The sequence below is a fragment of the Serinus canaria genome, chromosome 9 (assembly GCF_022539315.1).
Source record: "Serinus canaria isolate serCan28SL12 chromosome 9, serCan2020, whole genome shotgun sequence".
NCBI lineage: Eukaryota > Metazoa > Chordata > Aves > Passeriformes > Fringillidae > Serinus > Serinus canaria.
Genome location: NC_066323.1, coordinates 16,378,130 through 16,395,984, shown reverse-complemented (window position 1 = coordinate 16,395,984; position 17,855 = coordinate 16,378,130). Strand labels below are relative to the sequence as shown.

Sequence of the window (17,855 nt, the reverse complement as noted above, 5' to 3'; positions counted from 1 at the left end):
ACCTTTTCAAACTGCCTGTACCAGTCTTCCAATGGAAATGCATTGTATGGTAACAAAAGGTGAGCAACAAAATACTTGAGGTCACCAGTGGAACCTGGTGTTTGCTTCCTAGCTTCTACCAACTATAGTCAAAAAAACCCCCACTAAAACTCACAGATTCAGGAACATCCAACACGTCTGTTGCTGGAAATCCAGATTACTTTGCAGAGAAATAAATGTTTTGGGGTATAATTTCCATTTTATTTACTTTAACTTCTACAACAGTTTCCTCTGAACACAATTTCATTCCACATTCATCTTTTTTTTTTTCTTGTCATCATTTTGTCCTTAACACTACACAGCTCACTCCTCTTATATAACCATGCTTGAAATGCTGTGAATTGCAAGGAAAAATTACAGAAGTAAACTGCTAGGAGCCTGCTGAAATCTTGATAGTTTATACCAGCTTTAATTAGCTATTTAGTCTTCTTAGCAAGAGGGGGTTAAGAAAGAAGTGAGAAAGAGGTAAGCAGATGTCCTACAGAGTGTCAGCAGGAAGATCCCCAGAAGACCACCAGCAGCAACAGGAGATACACAAACCAGTATTTCAAGATTAGTGACCAGACACAGCTTCCTTTCCTTCATGCAGAAGAAATTTCTAGACAAGTTCTAGAAAGTTCACACAAACATCTCATATCAAACTTGTTTTAACAGAGTGTCAACACATTTGCAGGACATTTTTACTCTCAAAAATGTTACAAACACTACTACGTTTTTCTACAGCATGGCTGGAGAGTGTTTACCATGATTCTACACATTAGCAGGTGAAACACGTCAGTCTGGAAGTGATTACTGCAGAACAAGGCTTCTCAAAGTTTTCAAAAAAAGCAACCATCTGCCTCATTCCTTCCCATGACATCCCTCACATGTCTAATACCACAGAGCACTGGCACAAGAACCAACTGGAATTACAGAATCCAGGTGTTTATGCTCTCTACCTTGAAGGAAGTGAATGGATACCAACATTTAAAGTTAGTTACCAGTGCTGGGAGTAACATTTGCACCTAATTGCCACCTATTCTCACACCACCATTTCCTATCCCTTGCAGAAAAAATGAAAAAGGTCCAACTGCTGTCATCTAAAACTGCCACCACAGGGGTGCAGTCCTTGAGGCAAAGGAGACTGTCACCAACACTGTTCCCTTCCACTGCAAGACTGGGCATTCATCAAGAAGGTATTAAATAGACTGTTACACAGTAACTCAGGATCCTGAGCCTGTATCCTTCATTCTGGATGAAGTTTGGCTGAGGTTATCCAGAAAAGGGCAAGAGCAGCACATTTCCTGCCTCAGAACCTAATCACTATTTGAATTTTTATAAACCCTTTGAATATTGTTAATATAAAAGACAAGAATTTACAATGACAGAGATACATTGTCTAGCATTTGCTCCAAGAATATCTCTGAAAAATGGCATATTAAGATATGGAACTACATTTTTTTTCAACTACAGAGCAGATAAAATGTACTCCTATTAATGTCAAATTCAGAGTTCAATGTCCACACTTTTCTGAGTTCTTAAGTTTTCCTCACTATGTAACAGTGAGTATATCTGGAAGAGGATGCATGGGCTACACACAATCTCCCACAAATAAAAATAACAGATCTCTGAACAACAAAAACCACCACAAACAAAGTTCCCCAAAGTTCCTCAACCGTGTTATCTGAACAGGTCAGCTGTGACACACCAAAAGCATGACTGAAGGCTAAGAGAAGGAGCATGAAGAAAGTAAGGGGCACCCTGTCACACTGCTGTTCTCCTGCTTCTGGGCTATTCATCTTAGGACATCTGCCAAGAGTCACAGGGAAGTCCTAGAAACGCTCTACCAAAACTGTCCTAATAAGTAGGACACCTTTTGCTCCTAGGTGACCTTTAGCAACAAAGATGACAATACAGTATTATCCCCATCTCCTAAGGAGTGTCAGGAAATGCCTATTACAGTATTATACTCGCTCAGAGGGTGTGTGTGGTGGGGGGAAATCAATGCCTATAACTTGCTTATGACATCTGCCAGTTGTCATTTACAAGATTAAATACTGACACAATTTTTAATATCTGTGTTTTGTTCTTCACTCTTCCCTTGATATTCAAGCATTGCCCTTGTTTGGGTGGGCAAATCCTCCACTAAAAGTCTCCAGATTTCTCTTACAAGGAATATTTCCAGCCTGCACCATGCTCCATTCCAGGCTCAGCAGATGCGTAACCAGTGCTGAGAGAAATCCTCTGAAGGCCAAGGAAAAAATCAACTCTAGTCTCACACTCAGAAAGGCTCAAGCCTCTGCAGGCAGGGCTCCCTGACAATACCCCATCAGTGACAGAAATGCAGGAATTGCAATATCCACCTCTCCTTCCCAGGCTTTACTCAGCAGAAGCAAGCAGAACATGCAATGAAATCAAAGAGAAGTCCTCTTTCTCAACTGAAACATCCAAGAGCTGCAGTATTTTAGACTAAACCATTTCCTTCTCCACTTGGCTTGAATGGGTGCTGCAGCACTGAAAAGCTGTTCTGCCAGCACGAAGCAGTTGGGTTGAGCAGCTTCAAAAGTGATGGCTCCTATAAAGCAGGAGTCACTCCTGCACCATGACTGACACATCTGGTTTACCTCCAAGGCATTGTCTCAGAGCAGGCTGGTCTCCTCACCAAACAAGGGCTGCTCTGGGGTAGGAGCTTGAAGAGGAAGGCAGGTTGGCTGGTTGGTTTTGAGCTTTATAGCAAAAGGCAATATCCTCCAAGAACTTCCTTTTCTAGTAAATCCCAGGGAAAAAGGATTTGTTTCTTCTCTCAAAATGTAACCCTTGCCTGCATTATAGCTAGGCCTGATAGGAGTTTCACTACACAACAGCAAAATTTAACAGCCTACATGAAAAGTTTAAAACAATTCTTTATTAGAACATGTAATACTGCAGCAACAGTTTTGACATGCTTAGGTAACTGAACAAAATTAAGGATCAGATACTCATTTATCTGTCAAATTTTAGGAACCAACTCAGAAGGATGAGACTAATCTTAAACTACCAACATTCGTCTCTTACTCTAGATTTCAACTTCAATTTAATACAGTTTCTTTGTTTTTCCCAAATGCCCTTCCTCATCTTTAGTCTTGCAAATCTATGGAACATAAAAGGGGAGAAAATTGAGAAAAAAATAACTCCCAAACACCTGCTTCATCTGAACTGAGACAAAGAACTATATAATTTTGAGCAGCCATCACTTACCAGATAAACACAAGGCAAAAGATAATAAAGGTTTTGTTTCATTTCTTTAAAAAAAATGCAAGAAGCAGAGAGATTCTGAAGAGGCAAACTGAAACATGAAGTTACACAGTGGTGATTCTGTGAACAAAGACAACTTTCTTCTTACAGACCTTTGCACACTTTCCCAACACTATCTCATACTAATGGGCAACTACAAACCGTTATACTCCCCAAAAATCAACTTATGGGTTCACTTTGCAATTTATGATGTTCAACCTACAAAAGGCTCCTTCAGTCACTCTATTATTACAGAAAAAAAAGAACTCTTATTAATACAGACAAAGGCAGAATACTGCTTGAGTAGGCCAATGAAAAATGGATGCTGGCTCACCAGTCTCATTTTTCATCCATTTATTGGTGTATATGTATGGATTCACACAGACCAGTGTTCAAGGCTCTCTCTGAAATCTGTATCAGCAGGTTAAGTAACAAGAGGGGATAAGCTGGTAGCACCTGCATCTGTGATCATTTATACCAAGCTTAACTCTGTCTCTTCCTCACTCATCTGCCTTGCTACTTATTTCCCACAAGACTCAAATTGCTTGAGAAAAGCATAAGCTTTATTCAGCATGGATTAATGGATGTTGTCCTCCAAAAGGGCTGGATACTGAGGAAAAACAAAGAAAACACACCAAAATAAACTTATTTTCAACATTAACTAAGATGCTACTATTTACACTAAAGAGCTTATTTTACCAGTTGCATGCTTTGCCCAAAGACACCAGAATAATATTAATTAAAATACAGAAATCCAAGTTTTTAAATAACATCTTTTTTCCCCAGCATGTGCAGACAAATCTAAATGCCTTTCAAATATCAAAAGGCATTCACTGTGAATGAGTAAATCTCCCCTGCCATGATGCAAGCTTCTGCCCACCTGACATTACATTATGAAACTTATTTTTTAAAAAGTTGTATTTAAAAGAAAACAATTAATTGGTTTTGTTCAAGCATCTAGAAGAACTGAATTGCTAAGAGGCTAAATATAGGAAGTTCTAGCTCAAAAGATAGTTGTCACTGATACAGAATGGAAGTGCTTAAACAGCCAAAAGAGTGACATTATTAACCAAGGCTCTTTTCAAAAACATTCAGTGACATTTCTACAGTGCTCATTACTACAGCACCTGAAAAGAGAGGAGGATTATAAAACACCTGCAATGAAAGTACTGATTTCCCACGAGCACTTCAAACTAACAAGGGTAAAGAAGAGCTGTCTATACTGCTGTATATATACACTCCATATACATTGTATACTGCCTAGACTCTTACTTCTCGGGGAAATTCAGAGCTGAAGTCCAGATCAAAGCCACAGTTCACAAAGTCTGATCTTTCACTTTCAGCTTTGGAAATGAACATAAGCATTTTCAGACCTGGAGTAAGTTTTTGACTTATTTTAGTAGATGTACTGTCACTTGTGGTGCAAATAACATGCGGGGGGGAAAAAAGTGCATTGTGTCAGGATTGCTTAACTCAAGAAAAATCCATTCTGAATGAAACAGAGGAAGAAATACAACAAGGATTTGACACCAAAGATCTACCTTCTTCCTCTGTCTACCGAAAAGAATAAAAATTATTATCAGTATTTTGAAAACTAATGAGAAGTTTAGAGTCCTCCTGACTCACTTCAGAAGTAGTAATACTGAAACAACTTTCCTCAAACTAAAGCTGTGTAAAAAAAAATTTAAAAGGCTTTTGTAACAGGAGGAAATATGTTCCTGAAAGAAATACAATAGCTTTGTTTCTATGCTAAACAAAGTTGGTGTTAAAAGAAAATATTTGAAGCTAATTAGAACAGCAGAATATTGAACAAAGAAAACCTGGATTTCTGGCAGTGAATCATCCCTCACTTGTCAGTAGGATCCTGGAGATCTGTAAGTCTAGGGAGGGACAGGTACAACTCAGCTGTGTGTCTGGCTGTCAAACAGGCTCTTGGCAAAGGTGAAATGACAAGACAGTGCAAACAGTGGCACAAAAAATTATAAATTACTGGGAATGCATTTTCCCACTTACAAACAGGAGCAAATCCTAAAAATTTCATTCAAGCCATTTAGCATTCTACTGCAACAAAAGCTTGTAAGAGCCAAGGACAAGCTCTTCAAAACCTGAGGACTGTGTGACTGTGAGCAAACTACATAAAATATACTCGCCTGCAATTTCCTCAAAGCTGCTTACTTGGGATAAAGGGACATGTGCAGGCTCTTACACTGCAGGAGAAGGAAGGTGGCCCCTTCCTCTTCCACTGGAGTTACTTCCAATTTACCAAAGACTTGAAAGCAGAAAGGGAAGATGTTTGCTTACAGATAACCTAATAAGATTTACTAGCAAAGACTGAAGACAGCTGGAAATACCAAATTTCAGTGGGATTTAGGTCCCTGACCCTCTTCATTTCCTTTTGTAACAGTGGGAGCTCAGCACTGCAGGTGATGAACAGCAGGTTGTCCTGAGAGTGCCATACCTGACAACAAGTCACTGTCAGCAGAAGCAGCACCACTATACCCCAGACTGCTCAAATCATTCCTAACTCTAAATTAACAGAAATATTGTTTTTAACCTAGTCAGAACAGACTAAAACTTTGATTCAATATGTGATCATATGTCCATTTCGTTTTAAGACCACTACCCAACAAACATTAAAAAGTAAAAATAAAAAAAATCTTTAATTTAATAAGGGATTAAATTAATCAGGTTTTTTGGCAAATCTTTTGTATTGTTGACTTCTATAATATGAACATTATAATAACCCTAAAAATGACAGATGCTGCATGCCTCAATCCCAGTTAAGAAGTGCCAAAGGAAAGAGCAATGCTGTTCTGCCCATCCATACCTTCTGTGGAAGGCACCAAGTCTCCTCAGAGGTATCATCTCTCCAAGAGAAAAAATCCATTAGTTCATTAACTTTCCAGCTTTTATGACCTGAATTCAGAAAGCTTCCCTGAACTACAAATAGCCCATTCCTCACCTACTCAACACTGAAGGCAAATCCCACAAGAATTGTTTCTGGCTTTTTTCAATTAACCTACAAGTAGCTCAGTATTTTACTATTGTCCAAAAATCAACACTATGTAAAGAGGAAATCTGTGAAATACACAGCAGTTTATACAGATTGCAGACACATTTCCTGTAGTAATTTCAAAATAAGGAACACAATCAATGATGAGGGGGATGAAGAAAGAGAGGGAGATGGTGGGGCTGAAGGGCCTTGAGAGGTTTTGGGGGCCTGATGAAAATTCCTCCTCCATAAAAATAGCAGCAGAACAATTTGAGAACTTGCATAGGAATAGCAAGATAAAATTTTATGGTAAACAGAGGCCAACAGAGGATGATTCTTTTTTCCTCCTCAGCTTCAGGTAGGAGAGAGAAGACACAATTAATAAGCGTCTTACAAATTTACAGATAATCAATACCACTGTGTCCTGATAATAACCTCTCTCTGGGGCATTTTTGTATCACACAGTGCAAACACCATGATCAGATGCACAGATCAGCAGTGCCTGCAAGACTTAAGACTAACACTGAAATTTTTGCAAAAGAAAAAAATTCACAGCTATACAGAAAATTAAATCCACATATGTAATATAAAAAACCAGGTCCACTCAGATGCTATCAACACTTTAAAAACAAAACTAGTGTGGAAGTAAAATGTTTATTTCAACAAAAATTTTTTCTTACATTTTGTAAGTGAAGAAACATGCACAGCCTATGCTCAGACCACATGCAATCTGAGAAATTCATGTTATGAATTTATTATATAAGCTTGTCCAATTTTATATCATTCACATGTATAATTTAAGTTATTGCCCTAATTTATGTTTATGCTCATTAGCATTAAACAAGAATTGTCTTTTCCACAAATGCACCTCATTCATAACCATACACCAATAAAGCAAGTTATCTGCTCACATTTTGCATAGTATTATACCTTATTTAAACTACAAGCAAGACAGTTTCAGCCCTCAAACACTGATTTTACACACAGCTAATTAAAGAATTGAGGCCACTCCACTGCAAACACCATCCACACATAAGTGTTTATTACAGTTTTGTCCTCCTTGCAGTGCTCATGTATGAAGTGCACTTTTTACCTTTCCTAAAATGTTGAAGTCAATATGGAAGTTCTTTTGTTAAGCCATCTAACAGTATTTACTTATGCTGAGATGTCAGTACTTGCACCTTCAGAAAAGAAACATCAGTCATTTAAATTCTACCAGCTTTAACTGACCTTCAGAAAAATAAAATAATCATGTGATTAAAAGTGTGTCTGGCCAGGCTGGTGTTTTCTACAATGCTACTTTCCTGCTCTGTGTTCCCACAAAACCTGACTCTGAATGAAAAGCATGACCTTACTTCTCAAGAGCTGCTTTTCCACTTGTACAGCTACTAGAAATCAAAGATAAGATCCAGTGAGCATATGTACAAGGTCAAGAACCTATTACAGACTGTAACACAATCACTCTGTTTTATGAATGGACTCACTCAAACTATCTTAAGAAAAATCTGTCCCAGTCTGTCACAAAATGTTTTCACCTCATACAGAGACACTGACACTGCACATCAGTCGTGGTGATGGAAATTTAAAAGCACCTGCACTTGGACTACCTGCCCTACAGATCAAAGCCTAAGACCTCAGAATACTTGCTTGAAATTCTGAAAAATGGGGTCACTTATGTTGTGTGTACCCGTCCAGAGCAGATTAAAAAGAATATTTTGAGAAATTTTACTATATTTTACAGAAAAGAGCCTAATTGTACATTACATACTACTATTACAATTATTCACGTAGAATATCAAAAACTCTTCATCAGTTTTGTAGTACTCTCATAGAGTTCTTTTACCTACCACTACCAGGGAAAAACAGTAATTCCTGTTTAATAATGCATTACTGTACAACTTGAGTGAAGGGATGGAGAACCCTAATGAAGCCACTTGAAAAGGCTCAGATTGAATGAGCCAGTATAAAAATCCTAACAGGTCACTTCATCTTTAGCCTTGCAGTCCTGTGCAAAATCAAGCAAATTTCAAATACAGCAAGATTCATAAATGGCACTGCTCCTTCCTGAGCCACACAAAGGCACTGCCTCAAAACTCTATACCAACACAAATGATGACTGCTCAGAACTTAAGATCCAGTTAACAAGGAAAATCAAGAAAATTTGTAACTGAAACCTGAACATCTACAGAACTGAGGAATGCTAATGAGATTAGACAAAAACTAAATGATAATATCCACCATGTGTTACAAATTAAACAACAAAATAAAAACCCACCTACAACTAATTACTCAGACTGCCCTGCAATTAGTGCTTTCACCTTTTAAAAATTCTAAATGTATTATCAGGACATTCAGTTTGCTCACAGCATTTCATAAAAAAAAATTAATTGTGAAAACTGCAAGGATTTCATAAGCTTAATTGTGCAGTAAGCAAGTCTTTCCATGTTTTTCTTAATTTGCACAACCCCCCCCTTCCTTTTAATAAGAAAGAGTGTTTTAGTGTTCTGTTCCTAGTTTTTAAGCCTACCAAAATTTCAGTTGTGAATGTGAACTCATGACAGTGAACGCTACATGGGTTTAGCTAAGATGCTCTCATAAATATGTCTGAGAACACAAAGTAATCTAGATTCACAAGGCAAGCATGTAAAACATGGAGTTAACCAGGTGATCTCACAGCACTTGGTATGTTCACAATATTTTATTCAGAGCTGAAAAAGCCTGCAGTAAACCACCCCCCATTCCACTCTTTTCCCACATTCCATGCCTCTTCCTGCTCTCCCCAACACCTCACACAGGCTCTGAGGGTTACAAGCCACAGCAGATCCTCACATACAGCTTACATAACCTGAACGCTTCAAAATTTAACCACACTTCACTGTTTTTTCTAGGGGCTATCTGCTCTAAGATGTTCAAGATGGACCAAATTTACATCAACTTCTGGATTTGATAGATCTTCATGTTGTAGGCTGAAGCATAAATTTAACAAACCTCATCTCAACTTGCATCATCAATTCCCCAAGACTCAAAACAAACCACAGAAGCAGTTGGTGCTCCCTGAAAAAAAAAAAAAGCCTTCTGCCTACACAAAGCCTAGAACAAGTGGCTGTTAGACCGAGGAGAAAGGAGTGCTGGCAATGAAAATATGAGTCTTAATACTTTCTCATGGAAGAGCTGGAGTTATTTACTTCTAAGTTTATGTAACTTTCTTTAAGGAAGAAGTAACATAAATCGATAACCAGTTGAAGGAAACCAAAGGTTGTCTGTCTTTCTACACAAGATTGATCAAAATGAGAATTTCCTTGGGCACAAGTATTTCAAATAAAACTAGTCAGAAGCTTCCACATTTTTTTTAAATGACACAAGTAATTGAAAGACTTGTTCTAGTGCAAGTGCACATGTAGGATCTCTCTAAATGCTGTGAAGAATTCATAATGTAACTGTGTAACACTGATCCACCAAAATAGTTCTGAGAACTGGCAAAACACTACTTTGTAGCACTGCTCTAGAGAAGAAAGATATCTCTGCAGGAAAGGAAAATTATTGTAAGCATTCAAAAAAACCACTCCAACTGCAATGATCAAACCAAATAACCTACGCTGGCTCATGCTGACTTACAGAAAGATCTGTCCGACCAATTTTATGATGATACCTGCACTGAGAGAAAAATGAGCTCTTGCAAAAAAGTCCATTCAACACAGCTTAATGCTGCTTGTTTAAATTTTGAAAACTAATTCCACAAATGCTTTCTGAATTCCCACATTCTAATTATTTCTGTAAGAAATGTCAATTTTTTTTTACTATGTACAACTTTCCTGTCAAAATACATTTAAGGCTACAGTTTTCCACTAGCTAACCAGTCACAGCAAAACAGCTCAAATACAGGAAACATAATTTATGCATAAACTTGCAGGAAACATAATTTATACATTCTAGATCTCCCTTACAGAAATCACATCTCTCCAAAAGTTTTAAGTGCAAACCTACCATTTTTGGCAGCATTTTGACAGATCAACTAAATCATCTCAAAATTAGATTTGCTGCAAACTTGCTTGAGAGCTTTGAAAGCATTCTTGTAGCCAGCAGTAATGGGCTCACTGAGAGTTAAGGAGTGAGAGCCACTTTGAGACCCTGAGAGCACCTTTAAACCTGGAAGAAAACAACTCTCAACACTTCTTCAAAACAGGTGCAATTAATGTTCTGCAGATGTATCAAACCTGCATTTTCATATCATGTACATGAAATCAGTAGACCACTGCACTCTTCCAAATAATTTTAAAAATCCCAACTTACTAACTGCAGTCAATGTATATACTGGACAATTACATGATATTTCTGAAATATTGTTATTTTTAGCATCCATATTCATATCTGTTGCAGTGTGTATGAATTTGAAACATCAAAGCTTGAAGAGTGCTTGAGAAAAAGGAACCTTCTGTCTTCTGAAAGCCCTCTTGCACTGTTCCATTTCTGGCTTTAACATCACCTTGAATGCTCTCTGGATAGACCTTAGGTAAATGTGGAACAGCTAGATTTCATGGAGGTGTTAAAAGTACCAGAAGTGGATCCTGAAAGTAGCACACTGGAAGTCTTCTGTGGTGGTACATAAGGATAACTGCACAAGCTCAACCTCATGAATTTGCTTTCCTGAATATACAACAAACTGTCTCAGGTTTGAAACATGCTCAAGTCTGAAGCCTCAGAGAATGCATCCTCATCTGGACTACCTCTAATGTAAAGATTATCACCGTCTTTAAGTCATGATGAAGAAGAGAATACAAAGTTATTTATAGTAAGATAGTCTATAAATTAAGAAAAGAACAACTGGTTAAACATACAGAGAAACATTCTTCTCAGTTGCTCTTGATTACTCTACAACCCACTTGTGCACAACCAAAACAGTGTACCCACGCCATTGACCCTGAGGTAAGAAAAAGCACATCACACACCAGGAGCTAGCAAATCTTAATGGATACTTGGGATGACAGATAATCTGGCACCAATTACAAGAATTATAAAAAAGAAATCTAGAATGAAACTAGCTCCTAAGAATTAAGATCTCCAGGTAGAAGACTGGTGCTTTTCCAATGTTTTGGTCCACTTCTATCAAATTTTTCATAAGGTAGAAAAGGTAAACTTTGGTAATGTTTGGCAAGTTACTATTTCTCAATTCCTTTAGCTATTATAAAACATAATAACAGAACTATGAAGAACATTATAAAAATGTAAAATATTAAAAACCCAGAACCTGCATGAAGGAAGTTATGCTAGTATAGCTATGCTCCAGGAACACCACCATTCCAATTTGGCTGTTTCTAGCATAATGTAACAGTAAATAGCTACCTCCATGCAAGAAGAAAACTAATCTAAAACAGAAAGACCTCCTGAGGAAAGATGATCAATAAGAAGACAAATTGAAGCAGCCTACAAAACCACCTCTGGAAGCACTCTTAATTGAGAGCCAAAGAGCAGAACCACCACATTTGGGACAAAGGAGCCAGGGTCCATAGCTGCTGCATGAGTACCACATTTTCTAAACACAGACTCTACTCCCCACGAAAATGCAGCTCATTGACACAAACAATCCCACTGCAGTCTCTAGCACCAAGTCATTTCCTGGACCAAGCTTCAGAACCACTTAGGCATACACAAAATGTGTGCTAAGATTTTTACATCACCTAAAGCTGCTGACTTCTGCAATTAACAAAGGGAAACCCCTCCAAATCTCTCAACAAAGTACATGCTTCTTTTCTATAAACACTTTATCAACAGGATTGTCAATAAAAATGTCTTAGGTAAGAAAAAAAATATCTGAGGGGACACCTGGAAAGTTGCTATCAAGAGATGTCCCCATACAGTTGCAGGCCTTGATGACTTCTGACTTACTGAATTATTTTAGGAAGAAGACACTTTGTTTTTAACATTTTAACCTAGATATTCTTTAAGCAACTGAAAAAAGAGACAACGCTAGTAAAAACAGTTTTAAAAACTTGACAGTGTTTAACTTTATGTAAGAACAGGGCCCCATTAGAGTATTTCTCACCCCTGCAAAACAAATTTCACAAAGAGAAGAGGTGAAATATACAAGCTTCAGTTTATCACATTGTCAAGTCTGCCTTTGTTGTCTGACCCATAGCTACATATTCACAGTTGGAATACATGAACCTGTTTATCAAATTAAAAGACTGCTATCTTAGGTGCAGTTTGTTACAAAACATACACGTTGCTTTCGTGGTGGTTTATTTTTGTACAGGTTTTCCTACTGCTTCTTAGTCAAACCATGGCCACATGGCAGGAAGTCTTCTTTATTTCTACAATCCAAAACTGACATTCTTGGAAAAGGCTTTTTAAAGAAATAAATGAAATATGGAAATTAAAAACTATCATCAGCTAAAATTCCTAATCTCACAGTCCACTTTTTTCTTTTTACTTATACCACTAAATACAACTATCAGCGATTAAAAGTAGAGGAAAGAGTAAAACAGCATAACTCAGATTGCTGTAAAGCTGGCTGCTGAGACTATAAAGAATCTTCTAATTTCATCAGCAAGGGTTTGGATGAAGCAAATATATTGATATATGCCTTGCCAGTGAAATGAGATAAACAGGTATGTCCAGTTTCTCCATAAAGGCACAGCACATTAGTTCTACAACACTGCATACTGGGACCAGACACAGCATTGAAAAGTTCACAGTAAACCTGAAAAGCCAACGCTAAGCCTTAAAAGCCAGCGACTCAACTAAGTATCTTCTTTTTAACACACACCCCGCTGCACACACACAAGCTTCCTGGTCATCCTCCGGCAGACTGAACCTTTCCTATTCCTCTCGTTCCCCAACGCCATTACTCGTGCTGTAGTTGTTATTCTGTTGTAAGCTTTAATTGAACCGATTGTCAAAACACAGCAGCGTTATGGCACTTCAAATTAATAATTTGGCTCCTTCCCCTCTGTAACTCAATGCGAAGGAACGCTCACGACTCCACCGAACCTGCAGAAGTTACCTATACCTACATGTTTATAGTAGCACCTTCTCAACAGCTGGCATTGTGCCACCTACATTTTATAATCATACGACTTAGTGCCTCTTCTACGGAGCGGAGAGATAAATTCAGCAAGAGGAAACTCCGCAGAAGACATAAATAAATATTCCCCCCCTCACCTTCCGGGGCTAACTAATTTTGTTGATGAAGGCGCATAACCTTCGGGTCCCTCTTTGAGGCCTTTTCCTTGAAAACAAAGAAATCGTTGCCCACTGCCCCCCTTCCCACTGCCGTACGTGGATTTTCATAATTGATTTGTTTGACGGGGGAGGCGATAATCGCAGGGACCAGCTCCTCCGCCTCCCACTCTCCGTGCGGCACCGCTTCCCCGAGGAGCGCCTTCCGCACGCTCCCCCCGCCGCGCAGGGCCCGGGGGTGCCCAGGCCGGCTGACAGCTCCCCCCGCCCCGCTCGCACCCGCTGCCCGCGGCCCCGCCGCACAGCGCGGCCCACGGGGCGCCGGGGCCTGCGGAGGCCGCTCGGCCCGGCCCAGGCCCGGTACTCACGGGGAAGGCGCGGATCCGCATCTTGGTGTCCTTCCGGCTGCCCGTCCCCTTGCTCAGGTTCGACATCTTCGGGTCCGGCGGCGCCTCCGGCGCGGGGCGGCAGAGCCGGGGGACGCGCGGCGGGGCGGTGGACCCGGGAACGGGGCCGGGGGAGGCCGCTGGCGACCTTCGCTGCGAGCGCGGCCCCCGGAGGGGCGCGGAGGGCGCGGGGGCCGGGCCGACCGGGCCGGGCCGGGCGGGAGAGGCGGCGGCGCGGGCCCCTCGCTCCGCTGGCGGCGCTTCCTTCAGCCTCCGCCGCGATGGCGGACAAACATCGCTCACTGCGCAGGGCCGGGCGCCCCCCCTTCCCTTCTCTTCCTTCCCTTGCTCTCCTTCCCTTCCTTCCCTCCCCTCCCACCGCCCGGCACACTCGGATCCGGCCGCGGTGGGGCGGGGGCGGCGGGAGGGCCGGGGGCGGGGGCGGAGGGGGGCCTCGTCGCTCTCGCGAGGTTTCCCCCGCTCTCGCGAGATGTCCCGTCTCCGGCGGGCCGACACGGCCGCGGCGGGCGGGGAGTTGAGGGCGGGCGAGGCGCGCGGGTGGGGAGGGCCCCGCTGATTGGCGGAAAGCTGCGCCGCGCGAGGGGGGCGGGGCCAGGGTGGACGGGCGGCGCGTCCCGTGAGGGCGGCGGGGCCGCGGCTGCCTGGGATGGTTCGCAGCCCCGCCGGTGCCACGGGAGCGGGGAATCGCGGCATCACGGCGTCGTCGGGGTCGGAAGAGAGCTGTAAAATCATGCAGTCCAACCGTCCACTCAGCGCTGCCCCGTGACCCCTAAGCAACTGAACCATATTACCCAGCGCCAGACCCAGACGCCTCTTAAACACCTCCAGGAATGGCGACTCCACCACCTGCTCCACATCCCACTCGTCGGGCTTGTGGCGGTTGTTTTATTAGGTTTAAAGTGCAGGTTTTGGTACCACTACAGGGTTGTGCCCGTGGGCCTCGCAGCAGCTGCAGCCCCGCGGGCAGACGGGGCACGTCCCCGGCCGGGCAGCACCTGCCCCTTGCCTGGTACCTGGTGCCAGCCTGGCATCGCGTCCTTCTTTCTGTTCCTTGCCCTTGGCAATCTCCCGGCTGCCAGTGCTGCCCCTGTGAATCATGCCAGCGGCACGCGGGTCCCGCCGCACAGTGCCGTGATGCAAGGCAGGTGTATTCACCGATGCTCCCTGTCTGTGCAGTGCCAGGTGTATTCACCGATGCTCCATAGCTGCACACTGCCAGGTGTATCCAGCGATGCTCCATAGCGGCACACTGCCAGGTGTATCCAGCGATGCTCTGTGGCTCTGCAGTGCCAGGTGTATCCAGCGATGCTCTGTGGCTGCATTGCAGTGCATGCTTGGGAAATGAGGGTGCTACCTGAGGCAACGCTTACATGTGCCTGGAGTTAAATATAGGTCGTTCAGCCAAGGGCAGTTACTGTAGAATGGTTAGAAAACGTCAGATTCTGTAAGTTAACAGAGGGGCACTTCTGGAAGTTAGGCTGGTCAGCCAGAAAGAATCTAGGTCCCAGATGCCAGGGGGCTGACTGAAAAGTTAGTGGGTTTTGAAGTGAAATGTGCATCAAAACATGTCTTGCTCAAGATTCCCCGAAGGAAGGAGGTGGCATAGCCAGGAAGAGAATTTCTTTGGGATGACTCTTGAACTGGACTCTGAATACCATGGCACATTTTGCATTCTGCTCCACGTACCTCGATCATCAGTGTTTTCCTATGGTGCCTGTATGCTGCACCTGTTCACAGGGCACAGAAACAGCTTTCCTTCTCTGAGCTAGTTTACCTTCTGTACCAGTGATTTCACCAGTTTTGTCTCTTGAAGTTGGGTACAAACACTTCCTATTGGGACTATGCATGTTCATCTACAACATATTTTTTTAATCTCCTGATCAGAATTAAGTATATACGCCTAGAGTAGGTGTTATATAAGAGCAACACAATAAACAATGATTGCAACATGACTATGCAATGGGAACCAGTCCTTTTCAAAATTACAGTATAGTCAAAATGCAGATCAAAGATGAGATGAGAAGGGAAAGATTACTGGTTGTTAATATGAAGAATATGGCTTACACAGTGTTTCAATATAATTTCAATGCCATTTCCTCTCCTAGGCATTTTCTTTGCCAAATGAGGACAACCTCTTATGTTAATGCAGGTTTTTTCCCAGTCCATAACAGTTAGGATAAAATAATTTGAAAATGTTTGACTCCTGTAAAAACAGTTTGCAGAACAGAAATAAAAGTAAATTTCTACTAAAACACAGATTTTTTTTTCATTTTGAAAATGCTGCAAGAACACTTTTCAACAAATTTAGTGCACTTTCAAAACCCAAAATTTCCCCCAGACACCATTTTTGAAGAACTGGCATTTGTTCTTTCAAGAAAGAAGAAAACCCCAACTTTTACTGTCCCCATTACTGCATTTGGCTGTGGATTAACTTCTCTAACGATTGCTTCTGTGCTTCCTGCCACTGGCCTTATGCTTATGGCAGCCCTGGACAGCCAGCCTTTTTGCCTTTTAAGTTACTCTTAATGCACATTTTTTATCTAAAAGTAGAAGAGTGCTGACTCACCCTCAGACACTGTTCAGGCTGGCACATAACACCCAACAAAAAATAAAATTATGCTCCTACTAAGGAATCTCAATTCTCACATCAAATAGCTTTCTTTTACACATGAGTTTATAGCTACCACACACTAGCACAAGTGCAATGATGGCTCTAATTTTATTACTAAATGCTGAATTTGGAGCCTGAGCCTTCTTTTGGTGCAGATTTATGACCCAGTGTGTCACATCTGCTAAGACAGATTCCTCTGGAGCTCCTCCTTTCATGTCTGAGCTCTGTTCTGTGACTGTCCAAGGTGCGGACAATTACCATTTTTTAGTACAAATTTTATATTTCCATACATAATATACAGAAGTAGGTTTCACTAAAAGTTACCCTTTGAGCTTACACAGAGAACTAATTGAGATGTTTGTTAAGTGCTTATAATCTTAATTCTAGGCGGGATTAAACCTGAAGGAAGACAGGCAGGTGGAAGAGAACAGATCAGCACAGGAAGCATGATGCACCCTGTGGCTTCCCAGGTCAGCCCAGCTGTGTCCCAAACATCTCATGTCCTTCTGTGGTCTAGCCACAGAGGAATGGTTCTTGTGCACAGGGTGGTCACCCCTGTTGGAAACTTCACCTTTGAGCATTGAGCAGCCTGAAACCCAGCTTACAGCAACCACAACAACTGCAGAGCTATGAACACCCCCAGAATCATTTACCCTAGTGCAGAGAAGAGCTCAGCATGATCCTAAGAAGTCATTTAAAGCTTGGATTTTATTTTTTCCTGAAGTCCTATCAGTCCTCTGATTTTAGGTACTGATGATCTCACTAAATGACACGGAGCATTGCTTAGGTGCCTGCCAGTCCACACAGAATATCTCTACCCAAGTAACACATCACCTCCTTGCTGTCAGCACCAGAAGGATGGCCCTTTGCATTGACCTGTATATCTTGCAGGTCACAGCAAAGCTTTAATTATTTAAATACTGGTTTATAATTTGATTTATATCTTAACATAAAATCTTAATCATGTGAAAGGCATCAGAAATTTTAGAAGAATGTAAAGAGTACATTATATTGGAATTGATCTAAATTTATGTTTTTATAATTAGGCCTTTAGGCAGAACATAGCTTGTATTAACTTCAAGAAAAATATTCAATATATACTTGTGCAAATATGATTTCTTTATTTTAAATTATGATCTTTCTGCTTGGTAAGGCTTAATTGTGTTTCCCATGCCAAGAACTGTGACTTTTCTTTTTTTAAGTAACCATCCTTTCCAAGGAATCATACATGCATATTCTCAGGTCTTCCTTACACAGGGGTGAGGGATTGAAATACAAAAACATAAAGAAAAAAGTATTTTTATCACAGAAGGATGCAGAAGGACCACATCCTGGTTTGCAGAGCACTAAATGCCTGACTGCAAATGCAGGGACAAAC

General features: G+C 41.3%; 1 protein-coding gene across 1 annotated transcript in view; it reads right to left on the bottom strand.

Moving 5' to 3' along the window:
• CUL3 (cullin 3) overlaps positions 1-14,273 on the bottom strand; it is a 52,318-nt gene extending 38,045 nt beyond the window's left edge. The window contains exon 1 of the mRNA XM_030227007.2: positions 13,828-14,273. Within this exon, the coding sequence (XP_030082867.1) occupies positions 13,828-13,893 (66 nt within the window). The 5' untranslated portion in view covers positions 13,894-14,273. The remainder of the gene's footprint in view (positions 1-13,827) is intronic.
• Positions 14,274-17,855: the final 3,582 nt, after the last annotated feature.